At 41.4% G+C, this 21959-nt stretch overlaps 2 protein-coding genes across 2 annotated transcripts in view; both read right to left on the bottom strand.

Annotated features, from left to right (window-relative positions):
* Positions 1–1811: 1811 nt before the first annotated feature.
* Positions 1812–19199, bottom strand: wrap53 (WD repeat containing, antisense to TP53). The gene is made up of 11 exons (XM_020642777.3): positions 18975–19199; positions 18106–18541; positions 17783–17975; positions 15249–15344; positions 14638–14746; positions 11424–11512; positions 8144–8367; positions 6415–6626; positions 4607–4710; positions 4322–4465; positions 1812–3419 (listed from the first exon to the last, which is right to left on the bottom strand). The coding sequence occupies exons 2-11, from the start codon at positions 18365–18367 to the stop codon at positions 3188–3190; spliced, it is 1665 nt and encodes a 554-aa protein (XP_020498433.2). The 5' UTR covers positions 18368–18541; positions 18975–19199; the 3' UTR covers positions 1812–3187.
* Positions 19200–19496: 297 nt separating this feature from the next.
* Positions 19497–21959, bottom strand: part of gigyf1a (GRB10 interacting GYF protein 1a) — a 31206-nt gene continuing 28743 nt past the window's right edge. Inside the window, exon 26 of the mRNA XM_020642781.3 lies at positions 19497–21862. The gene's annotated coding sequence lies outside the window, so the exon portion shown is untranslated. The remainder of the gene's footprint in view (positions 21863–21959) is intronic.

The following is a 21959-nucleotide window of genomic DNA, read 5'->3' as shown; positions in this document are numbered from 1 at the left end:
AAAATGGGATTGCACTTAAAGTTGAGAACTATTGCATAATCATAAAACAGGTGGGCAGCAATAACTTGATAAATGGCATGAATTTAAATGAGAGGACAAAATAACTCTAAAAAAGGACAACTACAGACAGGAGTTTTTTTTTTTTTTTTTACTTGTTATGATACAGTCTTAATTTATTCATAATGCCTCTATATGAGCTAAAAAACAAACACAAACCAACAGCTAGAAGACCTATTAGTATACTCAATGTCTAGTCACTGATCACTGGGTCATATTTCGACAAAACAGTTTTGAAGGCCGAAGCAGCCTTTGTTTAAATTGTCCTTAACACATTTTTACAAAGCTAAGATGAAGCAGAAGAAGTCTTTAGGGAGAACGCTGTACAGGGAAGGATCAGCAAAGATATCAGATGTACAGATTTATCCTCTTGGGTCACCAAATCAACAATTAGAAATGACTTATGGCGCTGCTTTTAAGATTTAGTTAACTACTGAAGCTGTGATTCGGTCGGCAGTGGATCAGCGGGAGAGTTGGTCGTCTCTTAACCAGAAGGTTGGCGGTTCGATTCCAGCTCCTGCAGTCTGCATGTCATTGTGTCACTGGGCAAAACCATTAACCCCAAATAGCTCCCAAGCAGAGTATTTAAGTTTATATGAAGGGGAAAGTGCTCTGAGTGGCCAGAGGACTGGAAAAAAGCTTTATAAGAACAGTCTTTTTTTTACCATTGTGTGATTCATTTTGTGACTTTGGGTGCGGTGCAATGATCTGTAAAAAAAAAAAACACACTCAAGCCTTTTATAGTTGATATGTTGTAAGCAAAGTTTCTGGTTTATCCATCCTGGAGGTTTAACAAAAGGGTTCATTAAGACAGACCTCAAATTTAGACTTTTTGTTTTGCTGTGGCCAATGTCTTAAAAAGAAATAGTGTGTTTTTCCTGTTGGACGCTCCATCAGGGTAACATGTTAGCTAAATGCTAACTCTTTAGCATTAGTGAAGTCTGGCCATAGAAATCTAAACTTTGAATATAAAACTCAAAGAAGCCAAGGGACACTGCAGAGCGTCAGTTATTCTGTTTACTCAACTAGTAACCTCCTTTCACATTCATTTAAGTCAATTGTGTTTATATATAAAAGTGTAAGAACTTTAAAGTCAATTACACTAATACATAATAGAAGTTAAGATTTAATCTGTATGTCAAATATCTCAGTTTATTATATAAGACGAACCAGTCATCAGAAAGTCTGGAGAACTGTCCACAGATTGACTTGATTTAAAGCATCAAACCCACTTTCTGTCCCCCCCCATGGTGTCTGAAACAGCTTCTCACTCGCACACTTCACTCTCTGCTCGAGATTAAGACGAGTCCAGACCATCAGACAAACAAGCAATCACGGCAGCAATGGATAATCTATTACACTTGTTCGCCGTTTCTCATTCTATGCCCCCTAATTTTCCTACTTGTCGTCCTTCTCACCACTCTCCTCTCCCAAGGCAGACCCGGTTGCTAGGCAACGTGTTCAACACAACAGTGCAGCAACTGCGACTTGGCTCTCTGCTCGGCGTGCCCCTGTGGTTTCAGACAATCAAATACGAGTGTGTTCACTTTCATACAGAATGTGTGCGCAGAAGGTGAAAGCTATGAATAGTTTCCATCTCATAAGCGACAGCCAGAACTCCCTCTGGCTTCATGAGAGCTGCCTCTTGACTCGAGTGTAACTTAATCTTGCATTCAGTTTGAATTTATTAACGGGGCATCCAACTCTGGTCTGCCTTAAACAAAAACGGACAAAAAGTGAGTAAGACCGTGAAGTTGTGAATAGATATGCTTTAATTCACTCCAGCTTGAATAAACCCAGCAGAAATCCACTTGTTGACAGTTTTTTTTTTTCAATCAAAAACTAGTGTAGGTCAACGCCAAGGCCTGTGTGGTTCCTAAAGCTTCCTGGTGAAGTAAATGTGTGTAATATGACTAGCTTCAGTATTGTAGCTTTTTGTTGGCAACAAATTTGAGTTCCAAAAAGAAGAACCTTGATCGACACTTCAGAACTGTCATGTGATCATCAGTACTTAAAGTTACAAGGCTGAGGATGGAGCCTGCTCTGCTCCTTTTGAAACTGTACAACAAAGCACACCCCACCAACACTAAATAGCAGTACATTAGAAACATCATACACACACATGTGCTTCCACTCAAGCATAGTTCAAATGTAATCAGAGCACTTTTTAGTTTTTAAATAATATCATAAGACATCACTCGGTGCACCCAGTACCTAGAAGACTTTCACAGGTTATGAGGTTACAGTAATCAAGCTAGCTGCTTACAGAGTATACATTCAGAAAATCAGAATGTTCAATGAGGCTTTACAAAAATATACATTTTGTGAGCATGCACTCGGCGACACAACACTTAGTGCGTCCTAAAGTTTTAAAAAACAGAAAGGTAAAAACAAAGAGATCCCATCAGCTTACAAACACAAAAAGCTCAAGAACAAAATGGCACTTACTGTTACTATAGCAGGATAAGAATCTCCTGGGCAGCATCACAGCAACACATATACAAACACTCCCACAGGTACAACTCAGATCGCAAGGTGTGAAGATTTGAACGACGCTGGGCATGTTTCACGCCACACAAAGATTTCAAATCAATCGATCTCCTCCGATTCAGGAAGATGATTCCTTATTAATAACCAAAGTTTAATAAAATATGTTTTCTATTTCATCTTGGTGTTTAAAAAAACAAACAAATCTTAAACTAATTCAATATAAAAATGGAGAATTAAGAGGCCACAGTCCACTCCTTGTGCAACCTTCCTGTTGTACAACCTGAGTAAGGTTAAAAGGAAAACCTCCTTGGTTTGAGCGCTCAACACATTCCTGGCATGGAGTTCAAATTCTTATTTAACAATTTGGCATTACAACAGTGAAGTCCACATCCCTATAGCCCTGAATGTCTGTATTGACCTGATGTGCAATGTTTCACAATCCTCCTTAAGTAAGAGTTGTGAGTGTGTAGATGTTGACGTGCACATTCAGACTGTAAATGTGGTCATGTATAGGTAACATCCAAAATGCTTTCCACCTCAAGACTTCATGTTGCTGATGATAAAGAGAATCTGACTGACCCATAATGAGCTTGATCCATACCAAACACTCCCAAAATAAATATCACATGGCAGGTGTAACTCAATCTGTGTCCGCTGGCTGACCTAACGGGACCTCCTGCCCCCCCTCTGCCGAAGGGCCGAGCGGCCCCGCCCACCACAGAGACAGGGTGTTGTCTTGTCTGATCTCCTGCGGTGACATCACAGCTTCTTCTCCCTCGCCGTCGGAGGCCGAGTCACCCTCGCTGTCGCCGGGCCAGGGGAACTGGCGCTGCCCGCTGGATGTTGCCAGCAGTGGCATAAAGGGATGAACACTGCAGAAGAGAAGGATTTAAGTACCTGAAATGTCTGCTGGTTTGCACCTGTTATAAAACAGGCATATAATAAACAAGTTATGCATTTCACAAGCCTTAAAAAACTGAACTGCACCACACAGCACACACTGAATATACATTTCTAAGCAACAGGACCATTCAACAACCGTTTTATAAGCCTCTTACAAAACTGTTTTTTCCTCTTATCTAAAATATGTTGAAGGATTTTTTATTTGCAACAGATTTCCATTTTTTGAAAGATTATGGGACCCTGGCAGTGCAACCAATCAGGACAACCAAGCAGAAAAGCTAACACTGAACATGACTTAAAGGCAGGGTTGGTAATTTTCTCCAGATCCACGTTTTAAGATTTTGGTTGAAGTTGTCTTTAGGTCCTGACAGAAATGAATAACTCATGTTCTCTGAAAAAGGAACAAAGAAAATCCGTCATCTGTAGCAGTTGTAAGCATGTAACAATTTTGACCAATGTCTGCCACGAGGTACCAATCTGATGAACCAATCACACGCCTCCCTGTCTCCCTGCTCGCTCTCTACCCCATGGCGTGCTCCAGCCCACACTCAAAGCATGAGCTGAGGTCCGCTTCTGGACCAATGGCGCTCATGCATGTAAGTGAGAGGGCGTGGCTTTAGAGGGAGCACAGAGGGGAGGGGGTGGGTGCAGACGGAGCACTGAGGGAATGCTACTCTCAAAATCATGCTAGTTTTCAAAAATTACCAACCCTGCCTTTAAACGTCTTTTCCCAATCAGTGTGTTTTCTTTCTAATTGAAGTCCATTATCCTCTCTCCTATCAGTATTCTTATTTTTGTGACTGTATGGTTGTTAACACTTGTTGTTATATTTGAAATCTGACAATAGGAATAAAGACAATGTCAATCATACCTGATACCGTTGGTGCAGTCCCAATGGGCCTTGAACCTGAGCTGAGGCTGCAGCAGCTCCTCGTTACCATCAGGAGGCGCTGTGTGGGTGTCCCAAACTGACACAACCCCCTCTGTGTCACCACTCAGGAGGTATCTGCCAGACCTTAAAACACAGACAGAAAACCAAACAAACATCCGTCAACCATCAACTTAGCGCATAAAGCAACATGTCATAGGTGCTTCATAGATGTTTATACAACATTATAAAAGACGATAACTACAATCCACACTACAGCAAACTCACGAGTCCAGGTCCAAGTAGATGCGCTGGTTTGTAGCCACGTTCCTCTTCAGTGAGAACACAACCTTTCCCGGCTCCCTTAAGTCCCAGCACAGGATCTCTGGATCCTACTCAGAAAAAAAGAAAAAAAAACTTTAGCTTGCAACTAAAATACAATGAATTATTAAATGTTTTAACTTCATAGATCCAAAATCACTACATACAGTAAGTTATCTCATGAAACTTTTGGATATAGAGTACATCTAGAGTGTACTCTTTCTTATAGTGTTCTTCTTCTTCTACTGATTTTTTAAAGATTTATTTTTGGGCTTTTTGTTCCTTTAATGGAGAGATAGCACAGTGGATAGATTCAGAAATCAGGGAGAGAGCGTAGGGAATGACATGAGGGAAAAGAGCCACAGGTGGGATTTGAACCTGGGCCGCCCGCTTAGAGGATCAAAGCCTCCATATATGGGGCGCGTGCACCAACCACTGTGCCACCAGCGCCTCATCTACTGATTTAATAAAGGTAGGTGTTAAGTTCTGCATTGGTATAAATACTAGTTATTAGTTAACTTTGATTTAAAGGACCAACATGTAACTGACACCTAGTGTTTATAAAGGGTACTTGCATACTATATCAGACAGAACCTCAACAGCCCTTGATGAAAACTGAAGATGCACAGATTCAGATTGTTTATTGATCATTTCCAATACTAATATACACGCATGCACCTTCACATTATCTGAGATGATCAAAATGACCTCTTGTTGATACAGTCACTGCACGGTACATCTGCACTCCTGACCCTGTAGCTAAATTCACATTAAGAGTGACGTGCATGCTGCAGAATAAACTTTGTGAACTCAAAAACGGGTAACTAGTTTATATTTAATGTAGACAGAGTGACATCGCATAACAGGAATGAAAGGAGGGCATTCAATCACAGAGGCTGATAGTTAGGGAGTCTCTACATCTGTATCAAAAGAACCTTGTGGACAGTTTGTGTGACGTCAAACTAAGAGAGGACTACAGACACTGAGGGTTTGTCTCCTTGTTGTTCATATTACATTTATAGATAGATTGAAACTCCTGTGATGGAAATGTTCTGCAGGAACTTTGTAGAATACAGTGAGTCTTTAAGTCTTCACTTTTAGGGGAATGTCTCAACTCCTAAGCATATTAAATGCATACTTCATCCATTTGCATTAATCTTTGTATCATTAGAAACCTGGTAGTGCTTTTGAATGATCGTGTATCCCGCCCTCATTTTCCCCTTAGATGGGAAATCTTTGTATTTCTAAGTCTGAAAAGGAGCTTCCAGTGATGCAAATATTGTCATTTTGCGTCATCAGAAGCTGTTGCTGTTAGCGGGTTGAAACTACATCGCTAGTTCCTCATGTTTTCAACCTGCACAGGGGCAGTCAGTTGAGGAATCGGCCTAAAGTGTTGTAGTAAATGTCTATAAATAGCCGTGCTGTGCATTCTGGGAGTTGTTGTCTTTCTTCCACATGATCCAAAAAGACACTTTCTGCCTTTTCTCCATCAAGAAGGCACCAACTTGAAAATTTATTTCACATTTCTACATATATGACCCAATGTTAATACAGATTCATGTTTCAACAGGTGAAGTATCCCTTTAAGTACAAGTTGACTCACACCATCAAGACAGAAACCCTGAATAAAAACTCATATTCAATAGTTTCTATAATATTTGTGTAAACCACAAATATTATGGGGGGGGGGGGGGGGGGGGGTAACGGCATGTGTTATCATAAACCCGAGTAGCATTGCTACCCTGAGGTGTCTGCATGAAAGTGTGTGTGCTCACCTTGCGCCCGCCGGTGTACAGGTAGTTGCCGTCAGGGGAGAAAAGCAGATGGGTGAGGCCTCCGTGATGGCGGGTCGGCAGCAGAGCCAGCAGGGTGCCGTCTTGGCAGGAGTAGAGGCCAGCACAGCGGGAGTAAGAGCCACAGGCGTAAACAGACTGGCAGGGGCTGAAGCCAAAGCAGGAGATGATGCCACTTTGGCCCTGTTTCTTCACTGCAGTGAGGAGAGGAGAGCATCATTTGGCAGGGCTCTCAGCTCTTTTAACAGGTTGAAAAAGACGTCGAGTCAAAGTTTGACTTTCTGGCCGCTCCGAGATGCTTGATTACATCTCCAAGGAGAAAACATTTCTCAACAACGCATGCATGAAGTCAATTTGGACAATCTGATACTTCAAAAGCTTCCTTCTTTCAAAATGATCCACCTTTTTATTCTATGAAAAAGGCACAGTCCTCCCATACATCACTGCATGTGCTTTTGAGCTGAACCATCGATTGAACCCAAAATTCAGTTATTAAAATCAAACGGACAAGAAAGTTAGAAACATCAGAGCGAGATGTTGAGTTGCGAGCACAGCAGACTTGTAGTTTTAATATTCCCTATATAAAATCTGGTGGTGCAGTGGTTAGTGTTGTTGCCTCACAGCGTGAAGTTTCCATGGTCCAATCCCCGTTGGACAGGAGCTTAACTGTGTGGAGTTTGCATGTTAGGAGGGTTCTCTCCAGGTTCTCCCCCTTCCTCCCCCTCTTCAGGTTAACTGGTGACTCTACATTGCCTGTAGGTTTGAATGTGACTGGTTGTCTGTTTCTATATGTCAGCCCTGTGATTGGCTGGCGACCAGTCCAGGTTTTACCCCGCCTCTCGCCCAATGAAGATGGATGGATGAATAAAATCCTCATTAATTGGCTTGATTGTTTGGATTTGTTACCTTGTATGTTTTTGAATGCCTGATAAGAAGCACTTACTCTACAAACCTTGCCACTAATAATAAATCTAATGAAATATAGAAAAACAGGAACATGGATTTGAAAGGTTCACTGTTCCTGTTGACTTCCAGACAAACACAGATTCTGCTCATTCCAGGAACGCGACACAAACCTGGCAACTCCCTAAAACTTGTTTGAATAGTGTCACAGAGAAAAAGGGTTTTCATCACAGTAAACATTTAGTTCCCTTCATTTTTTTTCTCTCACACTGCTACAGAATAAAAAAACCTCTCCTTGTAGGTAGGTTTGTTCAAAGAGACTTCAGCCTGTGTGATGTGACAGCCGGCTGTCAGCTGAAACCTTCTCAATATAAGAAAACAACAAACTTCACATCATCTTTTCACAGCGTCCCACTTTGCTTATTGTTTGTTTTGTGGGTTGGATTTTACGTAACTTTTGGATTCTTCTTTTTAAATAGTTCTCAACTTTCAGAGTTTGAAGTGTCCTTGAAAAACAGTGAGAGTTTTTCAAAGTAGTCCATGCCCTCGAATGGGAATATGTATTTTATGTAACTCAATTTTAATTATGAGTAAAGAATAATAGAAGCTCAATCTGTGTGCTGCTGAATTCCCATCAATTCCAAGAAGCATTGGACAAAAACACCGGCCCAGAACAGGAATGCCAGACGATTTTATACATTTCTGTCAACTTAAGATGCATAAAACCGCATTGGTAATTTCTTTAAAGCTGTATCCTCAGACATCATTATTGATAGCTGAAAGTGTGTGACAGAAGTGGAAGACCTACCTATGGTGGGCCGCTCCTCACAGTCTCTCCCGGGGCGGTCCGTGTAGAAGACCCGGACTGTTTTGTCGAAGCCGCAGTACAGTTGTGATCCGTCGGGCGAGAAGCAGAGGGAATGGGCCGCCGTCAGCTCATCCAGGTGATTGTAGGGACGGAAACTGGCTCGCACCTCCCCATAAAAAGCATCCCACACATGGACGGGGTTGTCACGGCTACTGCTGGCCAAGCTTTGGAAAGAGAGAGAGAGTGACATGAAGACAAAAAACAGAGTGGGAAGAATTAGTAATGAAGACACTGTGGATAAAGGCCATCAGGGGATAGAGAGTGAAGGATGCTGATGATAAAATAATGTTGAGAATACTTCATGGAGTCAGTCTTTATCATCCCTGAGGGGATGGCATCCGATTAAAAGACTAATTCAGGAGACCCCCCCAGTACTACAAGTGTCCACTTGACAAAGAGTAAGGTCTTTTACCTGCTTTTTGTAAAGTGTCTTGAGATAACACTTGAGTTGACACTATACAAATAAAAATTGATTGATTGATTGACTTGAGGCTGGCTTCAAAAGCCATAAAAGTCACAAAAAAATGTTTTGGTATGAATTTACAATTTTAGGGGGGGGAGGACAACTCATCTGTTTTGATGGCATTAACAGCTGTACATAATACGGGGGCATATTTGATCAGTTCTATGCCGTGTCTTGACCAAGACGCAACCTCCAGTGTTTAAAAATTGAGCAAAATTTAATGTATGATAGTTTTACACCAGAAATCATCATGTTTACAGCCTGGTATGAAAAAATATATATTTTGGTATCAATAGCTCATGTCTCCATTGGTGCACATTATAAAGAATATTAAAAGCACATCCCTTTTTTTTTTTTATTTGCCGTGTGAGTATTTCTTAAGTGTGCATATTTTGGGGCGTGGCTCAGTTGACTGGCAGGTGGATGCTGAGTAAGGCCAGGAGGGTTAAAGGCCCACCTCACCTCTACATCTTTGCCTGTTATTAGATTGAACAAACCCCATAGTTTGACTTCAAAACTTATCTTCAGAAACGAATGGGTGACATCACTGAGACTACATCCGTGTTTTATACAGTCTATTGTCCAGACTGAAACTATCATATTAACTCATTTTGCTAGCAGTAGCTTTAGGCAAAGTAGAGTCGGTTAGATATGGAGGTGGCCTTGGCTTTAAGGATCTATGTAAAATAATGAAGAACTTGAGCATCTATCTTATGCATCATGTTAATAGATCAGGAGAACTCCTCACAGATACCAACGGAAAACTGCACATGAAGTAGTGCCACTAATGTTTCTGCTTAAAGCTATAATCCATGTTTGAAATATTATGACAAGAGGGAATTTATGTAGACAGAGAGACACTTCAGTGAAGCGCAGCGTGGCACCAACACGATGTGTCAGTCTAGACATGGTGTGTGTCCCTCTAAAGTAAAGCAAACTAACTGGTGGAATAAAACGCTCTACCAGCATCTCAGAGGATGCAAAGCAATTCAAACATATACATTATGCATGACCCCCCAAAAAATGCTGGAGTCCTTTGCATGTAGTCTTGTTTCTAACCTTTTATGCTCTCCATCCACCTGAATGTATCAACACATCCCAACAAACACACAGCATTGTGACCACTGCCCATTCTTATTGATTCAAATCGGGGCAAAAGACTGAGCCATGCCTTTTTAACTCTAATTAATGGAACTGAACAAATGCTTAAACATCACTGTGGCTCAATTAGACAGAGGAAATTAGCCCTAACCACTGCTGCCGTGTTCTGTTATGGCCTCTCTGAGCCGCAGCTTTATTCCAGAGCAGGGAAATGCCCAATTATAATGCTAGACTGCTGCTAGCTTGGAGCAATGCCTAGAACTCTGTGCAACTTAACCAAGCCATAACAGGGGCCCTTATTCCCTCTCAACAGGAGGGGGCATCAACAATGCGTGGCTTTTGGCAGACAGAGAGTTCAAGGAGCAAAAGGGGGGAGGATGAAAGACAAAATGGTAGCTGTGGAGAGAGGGTGGGAGAAGAGGGGCTGCAGAAAAATGGCACAAACAGGTTTTGCCATAAATGTGTTTAATAATCGCAAACCTTTTTATCTAGCTGCCTCGCCCCTTAATAATTCATTCTGAGCATATATGTCCCCCTAGCTGTGCCCTGCAGGTGCTCCTCTCTGATATGTGGCAGCAATCTGAAGAAGATCTGCTGTCAGCTCCTGCTGGCGTCCTCATCCTCACAACAGACAGGTCTTTACAGGGCTTTGGCAGATAGACGCAGATCTCTCAAGTGGATTGCTGTCCACATGAGTCGTGTGTTGATCATTGTGCTGTTTACACTACTCTCATCTTTGGGCATGCATCTCTTGACCTTCGACCCACCCCTCTTCTTACAGAGAGAAGGCTGTCTGATGTTGGGGTGGAGCAGTGCCAACGCTGGGCCTTGATCAGAAGAATCTGTCGGCGGGTTGAGGCTTCAGCAGGATGATGACGGGAGCACCGGGGGGGGGGGGGGAGGTGGCAACTTGACCATAGCTCATTAGCACAGGCCTACCTCTCTCACTACAGACAGTAAGTATTCTCCAAGGTGACGGCTGGGTGAAACTGATGTTGGCTCTCCTTCACAGCGCATGCACAAACTCACAGTGAAGTCATTATTACCACATTTTAAAAGCCTGCAAATGAATGGCCAAAAGAAAAAAAGAACGAGAAAAAGCAAAAGCCCAGAGTCAGAGAATCATAAGGCCCTTTAGGTGCTGTCTGGACTCGAGAGAGCTGTTAGTGGGCTGAATCATGCTGGAAAGCACAGTGGGCCTCAAACAGCTGAGTGGATCGCAACGGAGGCAAAAGCAGAGAAGACGAAGGCCAACTCTTCACTCATAATGAGAGACATCACAAAGCTTTTACAGCCTCTCTCCCCGAGCTGGCAGACGGCTCCCACAACAAGTTCAAATACCAGAGGGATCAGAGACTGGGTCACAAGCATTCAGCGATATTTTCAATACTCCAGAGACAAGCTCAAGCATGCAGAAAATCCTCCTCACACACACACACACAATCACACAGTGTCTCACTCTGACCATCTAGATTAAAAACACCATTCACTGACCAACACCGGCCCCCGATAATCAACATAGTAACTTTTCTCTGAATGCATCACTCACCATCTGGCAGATCGACCTTCAAAGTGAACTATAAATGTCTCATCTATCCAGCTGTTAAGAGCCGGGGCTCAGGGCACGGTCTAGTGAAAAGATCAAGCTGAACTCACAAGCATGTGTCTGGGTCCAGAGAGTTCATCTTAGGGTACCAGCAGTAGTCGTAGATGGTGTCTCCCTCGGCCATTCGAAGCACTGGACTCTGCCAAAGAATAAAAGAAGGCAAAGGAGACAGAACTGTTAGAACAGGAGCACAGTTATCGCTGGCACACTTAAAATGTCCAAAACACTCCTGAATTTTTCGGGGTGAGCTGCATGTGGGAACACAACAGCCAATATTTTTACTTGGACTTAATCAGGAGTTTTACCTGCCACAAACACTTATGGTGATCATGTGTTTATTTAAATGACAGCGGTCAATATAACAACTGAACAATTATTTGAACTGTACATTGAACTACACATTGGAACATTTCTTTTTATGACAATGATACAAAAAGTGTGCAGCTTTTGTCAGGGGCGGGGCGTGCAGCACTTTGGCTCTTTTTCTGTACTTGTACTTTCTGTACTGCTTTTTCACGCGCCATATTTACCCAACGTGCGCTCACGGTCCGCTGGTGGGAGTTTGAGGAACTCCGCCGTGCACGATACCTGATCTATAGGACAGCTATCCTTAAATTACTTCTTTTGTGATCTGGCGCTACGTAGAAAATAAAATTAACTTGACCTTCAAGGGGGTGGCGGGGGCAATGTAAAGCAGACTCTGTTGCTTGTCTGCCATTTCTGTGTCATTCTTTTTACGTCATGGCAGACCCCACTGTCCGATGGGGAGGGTCTCTCACTATGAGGTATATGTGTGGACAACCAGATCAGGAGGAATTCAGGGGCCGTCTGCCTGAATTTCTCGAGAGATTTTCAGGACTGCATGTGAAAATGGAACGTTATGCTGCATTTGAATGACTGATGGAATCTATCAGACAGGCTAGATGGCAATCTAAAGGATTTTTACTAAAGTATCATACAAAAAGCCAAAAGCCAGTGGGAAACAGAGCAATCAAATCTTAATTTTCTACCCTTTTCACAAACGGTTTAAGATCCCTGCAATGAAGAAAGATGGATTATATTTCAATTATCCATGTTCAGTGATCCCACAGCCTGTAATACAATTACAAGATTGGCTCTCTGCTTGATATTTCCCAAAACCTAAATGACATGAAGCCTCTTTGTTCTACTTAAAGTAATCCTTTTTACATTTCTCCAAGCAGCTGTCTGAGAGAGTGTGAATGTTGTCTTTATGTTTTCTCATTTCATTGGAGAATATAAACATGCAGAAGTCATCAACAACAACAACAACATGAATGTCTTAGTACACAAGTCCAAAAAGATGGGAGGATAAAACAGGTTTATGACATTTTAATTACTAAACATTTCTAACAAATCAAATATGTTGATGAGATATTTTTATAACTTTCTAGTAATGTTTATTTTGTGAAGTAACAAAGGAAAGGCCTTCTAATTCCAAAGGTGCTTTTACACTTGTACCTCTTTGCTTTGTTTTCAATTCAGATTTTAAAAAGATGCACTGTTGCATTTTGCACTTTAGTCATTTTGTGTTTACACTGCAAAATTGTAAAGTGGGTCAATGCTGTCCTTATGTCATCATGTAGGTGGGCACCAAGCGGCAACCTCGAGTCTTAAAAAATGAAGACAATGTGGAAGTGCAACATCCTGCAGTACGTGGAGTGTCCACTAGAAGCTGGCTCCAGAAACACCAGAAGTTACATACACATGACTGGCACAAAAGCAGTTTTTACAGCATAAATTAACATGTTTACAGCCTGGTACAAAAAATGAAATCGGTCTGATTAATTATTGTCATCACTGGCACACACTGATTGACAGGTGGGCGCAATGTAACGGTTTGTCAGGAGGTTTAAAACCCGCCTCAGCTCCAGCTCTCAGCCTGTCGTTAGGTTGACTGAAAGTTAGGCTGAGACAGGATTTCCTTCATGGTGGCTGCTGCTGATGAGCCTCCAGAGCACCCTGCAGGAACAGGTGGCTGACATCACTCAGGCGTCGTCCTTTAAAGAGCCCATATTCTGCCCTTTTTGGGGTTTGTATATTTAATCTATGTTCCTACTTTTGTACGTTCACAATAGATAAAGTCAGAAAAAAGTGTCTGTTTTCATGTACTGCTCCTCCTTGCTCCCTCTCCGCTCTGAGTCCGTCAGCTACGCTCTGTTGAGCCCACACTGTTAGACCCCACATGGGCCAAGTCTGCTCTGATTGGTCTGCCAAGCTGCTCTGTCGTTATTGGTCAGTTGCTCAGCACGCGTCTCGGATATTTCAACATGAGCTGCTGGTCTTGCCACAACGAGCCAATAGGCTTAGATCAGTGACATCACACTGACAATGACATTGCACTGACAAATTTTTATGGAGGGGGGCTAGAACCGAGCGTTACATGCAGTTAATGCTACAGCTAACAGGAGGACGTAGGAGAAGCCACGTTTCCGCGGAATTTTTGCACATTGTTGTGCCTAAACATGCACAGGACACTTGGAAAACACACTAAAGAGCATATAAAACCAGAAAAAGCATAATATGGGACCTTTAACATTTACAGTCTGTGGTGGGCACACAGCTAAACTGATGTCATGTATTGTGAGACTGCTTCAAGACCCCCTCTTACGCTGATTAACCTACCAATAAAATTATTTGAGGGGTTGACATGGAAACACCAAGTACAGAAGTTTATAAACCTGTGAGTCAGAGGGGCTTTTCGCGCTGTACCGAGCAGTGGTAGGCGAGGGCCAAGAAACTCCAACAGCAATATGTAACGGTTCAGGACTTTAAACTTCCTATATTTGTAGATTCTGATGACCTTTGTGTTCATAAAGTATGTCAGGTCAAGAGTTTTTAAATCCTGGGTGCCTATCTCTAAAGGCATAATTGTGTGCGAGGACTTGTTTGGGGCTATTTTGCCTTTATGAGATAGAACAGCTGAAGAGAGACAGGAAATGTTGGGAGTAGAGAGTGGGGGATGATATGCAGCAAAGGGCCAAGGTCTGATTAGAATCCACAGCCGCTGCGCTGAGGACTGTAGCCTCTGTATATGGTGCACGCATCATAACCGCTAGGCTAATAGCGCCCCCAGAAGCGGGCTGTTTAAAAAGTCGTTGCCCTTGTTATTTCATCTTCCTTGCTTTAATAAACACAAATTGAAGGTCTTCTGCAGGTTTCTAACATTTCCATGATCAGCTCTCCCTTTTCCGTCCTCGACGCAGACATTCAGGGATTAGGACGGTAAACTGTCGGTGCACTCACCATCTCAGGAAGCAAGTCCCAGTTATAGCTGTAAATCTCTGGAGGAAGGTTGTACACACGGAGCACATTGTCTGCACTGTTGGTTAGGATGCAGGAACCATCAGGGGCCCTGGTTTAGAAGACGAGGGAGTAAGAGAAAAATATGATGTAGTAATGCTTGTGGTAAGAATTACGTTACAGGGTAAATAGTAAAGGGGCAGTTCAGACTAAACATGCTATTTTTAGTATTCCCAAGCATAAAAACCTTTATGTAAGACTTGACATGTTCTTTTATCTTGACTATGAGACTCTTACTAGATGCTTTATTGATGAACTAGTATTTCCACATTTAGAAATTTCAATTCAATTTTATTTTGTATAGCGTCAACTCATAACAAGTGTTATCTCAAGACACTTTACAAAAAGTGAAATCACTGATTGCTTTCCTCATTGATCCAGGATAGCCAAATGTGTCCTTGATTTCTGCTCCTCACAAAATGTACAAAATGTGATGGTCTTCTGACTCATAAATGCAATCATGACATGAAAGATGTATTCTCAGCACCTTCAAAGCTTCCCACACGTAATCCCCGTGGTGTGCAATGCAACGTGTTAATTTTAGAAGAGATTACCATTTGCAGCCTTTGAGGTAATTCTCCGGAATGGTGGAGAACTCACTCCAGGAACCAGTCAGCATCTGAGGGTTCTGGGTAAAATCTAGTCCTAGGCTGTAAGCGAGATTGGAAAGGAAGGTAATGGGACAGACAGGTAACATCAAACAGCACAATGAAAGACACAACTTCTTATTATAGATGTTTATGGGTTGCTGCTGGTGTTAAAAGGTCCAATGTGTAAGATATCTACTGAAATAAATCATACAAATGACCTTACTATATGATCAGACATTTAGGAAACATGCTATGTTGAAGTGCTGGGTTCTCTGACAACTTCTCCGCAGCCAGTATGTCCTCTTTATAAGTTTTGCTTCGCTTTTGTTTGGACCAGAGAAGGTAGGCGGTTTTAAGACACCCCCCCACATGGTGTTGCAGCGATGGAAGCGGGCACGTGGTTCAGATAGAAGTGATTGTACTCTGCATGTTTCTAATAAGCTCCACGAGCAGAAACGTGCTCAAACTAGGATCAATATTGGAGATGCTTTTGAAAAATGGAGAGAGGTTAGAACACAGAAAGGTTTACAGACCCATGCAGAGCTGGATAAACACTGAAGCTTCCATGTCTGTGACATAGCAACCCGTGTGCACATTGACTCTAGAGAGGAGGGGGCGGGGGTACACAGCCTTCCAATGGTTTTAATTTAGCCTGCTGTACCCATTTTAAACACTAGGTGTCAGAGTTACATATCAACCTGCACAAATGGGAACATTAATGGTTAATTAGATAATTTCTCTGGCACATTTAGAGCCATTATCACTACAAAGTGGAGATGATTGTTAGTTACATTTCCCACCTCTACAGGTTCTTTCCATCACTTACCATGCTGTAGCATCTCAGCTCTGTATATCTGCTGTTGTAATGATTGATAGCGTTGCATATTTAATCAGTTAATGCTGTCATGTGTTTGTCGCCCCACTTAAAAGCAAGTGCTTTTATAAAATGCTGAGGCAACATCCAACACTCACAGGAAATTACAAATATTAATAGCTGCATTTGTGTTACTATGATCAATATTGGGATTAAAGCAAGTTGAGAAAATATTTCCTGGTGATGCCCTGCTTTGCTTTAGCTGTCGATACTGGAAACCAGGTCAAGTCTCTTTAAACTGTCACTGTGTTTTGTTCTTCTCTTAAGGCCCAAATTACACCATTTTCTCAATATCATAGGTATGGCTGCCTGAAACAATACTTAATTTAAACTTGACTAATTGCTCTGTATAGTCTAGTCTTCTTAGATTATTGCCTGGTTGACATGTACTGATGCCAGGCAGAATTTCTACACACATTAGATCTATTGTGACGAAGTGTAAACTCAAATTGACTGCATGAAGCATGATGTGGACACTGAGCAATGTTTTAAACAGTTAAACCACAGCACAGCTTGCGTTGAGTTTTGATCACCAATCAATGAAGAACAAACATCTTACTGTTTTTCTTATTTTTTTAAATGTTGGTATCTTTAAAGCTAACAAAATAACATGAAGTTCTGTCTCACCTTAAATACTTTTTCCCTCTTAATGATACAATGATAACAGGATAGTTATCCTAAAGGTTACAACCTGTGTTTCTAAGAAGCAATAATCAAATGTCATTTTTACCCCTCGTCTCTAGGGAGGGATGTAAAGGAATTTGAAGTATTGGCTTCTCTTGATCAGCGTCAGCAGCTGAAGGTGAGGGGCGTTCAGACATGGTAGACGCAAGTGAAGATTTTGAGGTTAAGAAAATCATTTGTCCTGCAACACGCCCCCTCCGCCTTAACTACTATTTTAGAAAAAACAAACATAAACAAATTGATTGCATCTGTGATCTCCCACAGCAGATCCAGATGCTGTTGGATGCTCCATTCAGATCATCCCCCCTGATTCAGGCTGCACGTGATCTGGAGATTAATCGCTGTTCAAATATAACATTTAAAATATATTTATTTCTTTGAGAGTTCTTTGCAGCTTTTACACAGAAACGCGTTGTTTCAAGGATTGATTTTTCATTGTGTATTGTTACCTTGTTTCAAATTCAATGCATCTCCGTTTCATCCCACCGTGCCTGTATTTATTATGCAGGTTTCAGCCGGTGGTTACGAGTGACAACATGAAGAAATGTATAATCAGAAACGTTACAGCCTGCTGTAGTCTGTAGCTGTGGAGATACAGCCCCTAAACACAAGCCCCTCCTTTGTTGTTTCATCTGACTTCTGACAGTGCACACACACACACACACACACACTGACATCTGCCTAATGAACGATGTGGGGGTCAACATTGTCAAAGCTCACATGAGACAAAGAACATGTTTCATTAAAGCAAAGTTGTTAATTCAGAGAAACATTTGTCTTCTTTTTCTTTGTAAAGTTGATGCCCCAGATGAAGAGTAACAAATACTCTTATTGAAATGATTCAGCTTCATCATACAACAGTCAGCTGTACTCTGATTTTTTTTTTAAAGCAATTTCTACTTGAAATGTAAAAATATATTTGGTGTTTTTATTAACTTACTGCTGTCTTTCACTGGGGCTGTCAGCGGGACTGTTGCCATTTTGCTCCTCTTCTCTTTGTGTCTCTGCTTCGTCTAAGGAGGCATCATGGCCCCCATCACCATTCGGATGACTTTCTTCTTCTTCTCCTCCTCCTCTCCCACTGATGAGGACCTCTTTTTGACCCTCCTCTTCACACTGTGGTTCTCCCATTCCTGGCATCAAAGGGTAAACTAGTTTATTCATTTATTTCCAAATAAGACTATCAACCATCAAAATCCCTACAATCATTGTTTTAACCTGAATGAAACATTTATTTCAAACATGCAGCTGCAGGTCCTCTACCTTGTGCTGCTGGTGGGGCCGTGTCTTCCTGCTGTGATTCAGCTGGTGTTTCTCCATCCATCTTCAGGGGGTTTGCGACCTGATCTAGCTCTTGTTCTTCTATGTTCATTTTGGGCCGCTTGGCAGGCAGTTCTTCTCCTCCTTCATCTGATGTCTCCAAGATGTCCTTTTCTGTTAAATGTGGGGGCTCAGTGTCTGCCTCTGCGTCCTGCCCTGCACCAGTCACACCTCCACTCTCACCACCTCCAGCTGAGTCACACATATCTCCTGTTGATTAATCTATCCGGTCAAATCCCGTATTTGGCGTCCAAGTAATTTCTCTCAGGTGGTTGGCTGTCAGACGTGTGTGAGATAAGTGCTACTAGGATAGTGCTTCTTCCTGCAGGATGCGTGTTTGAGTCTTCTTGGGGTCGAGGACATCACAGCACCCAGTGACCTAAAACGTTTTTCGTGAAAAGACAATGCATGAGAGTACATTAGTGCAAGAAGCTGAAGATGATGTATGAAGAAAACTATGCATATACATAATTATACATATTTGTAAAAACCTTACCAATATGAGCGAATATAAGAGAAGTTATGAAGTTTAGACATAGGATCAAATAATAGAAACGAAGCTGCAAACAGACACCTGTGGCGGGTCGAATGACAGTCAAAGCACTCCAAACTAGCATTTACGGTATGGCTATTCTGTTAGATTTAAGCTCACAAAGTATCATTTTTTAATAAAAGTCCTTACATTTTATCAAATGGATACTCCGCTGTCGTTAGACGGAAAGAAACCTTACAGAAACGCTTCTATATCTTTTCACAGAAGCAGCAACCACTCCAACCTTAGCTCATGTTAGCATTAGCTCAGGCTAGCTTACCTGTGTTGTAGCTTGCCTAGCCTGTCTGCACCTGTTCGCAGCTCAGCAGAGAACACCTTTGTCCTTGACGGTGTTAATTTTGCACTTTTAAAAGGAGAGTATGAATGAAAAGCATTTGAATATATTCGACGGCCGTCTTCGTCAAGACTTGTTTCTCTTTACTTCCTTTCGAGAAGTTGTAAACACTGTAGGCGGCCATGCGTTTCAAACTATCGCGAGAGTTGCCCAGATGACGTCAACGCCTCTTCACATGGTTCATTCAATTGAGTTTTCTTTTTCCTTAATTCAAATGTATTTGCTATACAACGTTACCTGTGTACTGTGTATTATTGTATTTTTTTTCTATATTTCCTTTGTATACATAGATTTACTGTAAATGCCATATTTTCTGAAAAAGTTATTTATAAAATAAAATAATAAAAAAAGTGAATCAAGCAGTAGAAAAATGAGATTAAGGATGAGATCCATCCCTTCCAACTCACACTCTTCAAAGGAAATAAAAGTCAAGAAATGCTGAGTCAGTCACGGCTAAATGCTATTTATTTAGTATTTATTTTGTTCTTCAAACAAACAAAAGCCAAACTATTTACAGGTCTTTCAGTTGTTCTTTTCTTTTTCATAACAGTTTCATTAAATGTATGCTGTGTTTCTTTTTAAACAACATTCATTTTCATTAAGCTAAGGAGCTGAGCCGGCTGAGATAAAACTTTAATATTTCTCTTTTTGCAACATTGTTGGAGATACGATGAACAAAGCAAAACTAAACCAGATGATCAACTTTATATCATGAAGCAACAGGCTTTGACAGGAACTTATCAGAGCCAGCGACCTAACACCTGAGCCTCTTTTTTTTTTTGTTTTTTTACAACACAAAATTGCAGTTTATCTAGTCATAAAATTTTGTGTAGTGCGGTAAAATAAACTGCAAAAACATCTGTTTTAAAGACAGACCGACTGACCAACAACTAACACCACACAATAACAGTTAAAATTTGTCAAATCAAGTATTTTTAAAGCCATTTACAAGACAACTTCTTTGTTTTGGCAGCTGATAACACAACAACTAAGTAACCATATAGCATTAACTCAGTATCACTTCAACAGTTATATACTGAGGCAGACTGTAGTTACTTTAGTTGACACAGTTAGCTATGGCAGGTAACTATCAAACCTCAGCTGAACAGTGTGCACATGTATTGCAAGTCTAAACTTGATGTTTCTCGTTGAATACCAGTTGCCATTTGGATTAAAAACGTCATACTGTTTTAGTTATCAAGTTCACAGAAGAACTACTAGTCGACTAAAAGCACTGATCTCTCAAATCCAATTAAATATACATACGTGCAGTAAGACCCTACACATTTTGATGCAAGGAATTCCCTTTCAGACGGATCACAACTGATCTGATTCCTTAAATATTCAGTGCCATCAGAGATGATCACAGGTGTTACAGACAAAGCAGAGGCTGAATGGGCCAGGCTGTGACCCACCTCAAGGTTTTGTGTCAAAACCCACAAATATCACAAATGATGCACACTTGCTCTTCGAATCACACTTCTAAGGCAAGCGTTAAATGACAACTTTAAACAGTAAAAAGTATCTAGTAGTTTTCCTAAACATGTAAGACCCAGGGAGTGTGAGAAGTGAACAAGAAGCCCCTCCATTTGTGAAGGAGCAGTCAAACTCTGGTTTAGTTTCACCATGTGCAGTATATCCAACAATAGTTACCACAGCAACAAGTCTGTTCTTTAAGCCAATTGTGTTCATTTCACCTGCCAGCTCAGCTCCAGACAAGTACAGACTTCAGCCCTTAATCAAGCCTGAACCTTCAGCGATTATCTAAACAGGACATCTGAACAAATCCACTCGTCATTTTAAGAAAACCAAAAGGGCAACAAAAGCCAACCACCTACAAAATTAGATTCATCAAAGATCGCTCGCTGCTTTATACCGTAGCTAACTAGCAACCCTCGAGGTGGTTTGTAAAGCAAATTCTTTCGGGAAAAAAAAAAAACTGTCTTCAGAAAGACTCCTTTCTTTCTTTGACTTTGGAGGACAGTCATCAAGGTGATTTCAAACTTAAATTCATCATTTAGAGAACGTTTTTCAGTTAGCCTGAACTATACATTTTAAGGCATGTTGAACTGAGAAAAAAAAAAAGCAAACCTCACTATGAGAGGAAAAATCAAAACACAAACTTTTACATTATTTACACAGCTCAGCATTTATACTGATGAGCCTTGATGCTTGTGTGTGTGTGTCTATGTGAGATTTGGATGTAGCCCTGGTTAAGTGTGCAGACGTGGTTCTAAAGAACAGCCAATGTAATCGAGTGTGTGTAGGTTTGCATGTAGTGTGTCTGCAACTCCCTTGGCCTCCTGAATCTATGTGACATGTTGCTGTGTGTTTGTGTTTTGTCATGTTTTTTTAAAGTCTTTTTTGTACAACGTTTTCAGTTCATCCATTACGGACGCTGCAACCCAACCCAGCACTCAAGTCTCCGGACATCCGGGCAGGTCTTCTGTCCTGCTGGTTAGATGAACCTCCAGACAACCACCTGACAAGTTTCAGGCCAAGTCGGTGATGACATCCGGGCAATCGATGCCCTCTTTATTCACTTTTTTTTTTCTTTTCTTTTTTTTCCTTTTAAACTAGAGAGTGCCGGAATCCAAATGCAACACTTCCAACACAGATGGGATCCACGGTCGATAAAGGTGTAACTTTATCTTGGTAACCATCCAACTGGTAATGCCACTGGATTGCCCAGTCCAAATCGAAACAGAAAAGTTTCTAGGGGTTAAGTTTGTAGGACAGGTTAACTGGTTCATGGGTTGGCTGTGGATAAGATCCTCCTCGTAGAGGGCATCAAATAAAGCACAGACACAATCCTGTATGAGAAAAAGACAGACAGAGCAAGACCATTATCTCCCAACAGTCCTGTAGGGAGCAGAGACTCAAAATGGATCAAATGTAGTCCTTAGTATG

The sequence above is a fragment of the Labrus bergylta genome, chromosome 22 (genome assembly GCF_963930695.1).
Source record: "Labrus bergylta chromosome 22, fLabBer1.1, whole genome shotgun sequence".
Classification (NCBI taxonomy): Eukaryota; Metazoa; Chordata; class Actinopteri; order Labriformes; family Labridae; genus Labrus; species Labrus bergylta.
This window is presented reverse-complemented; position numbering and strand designations above follow the sequence as displayed.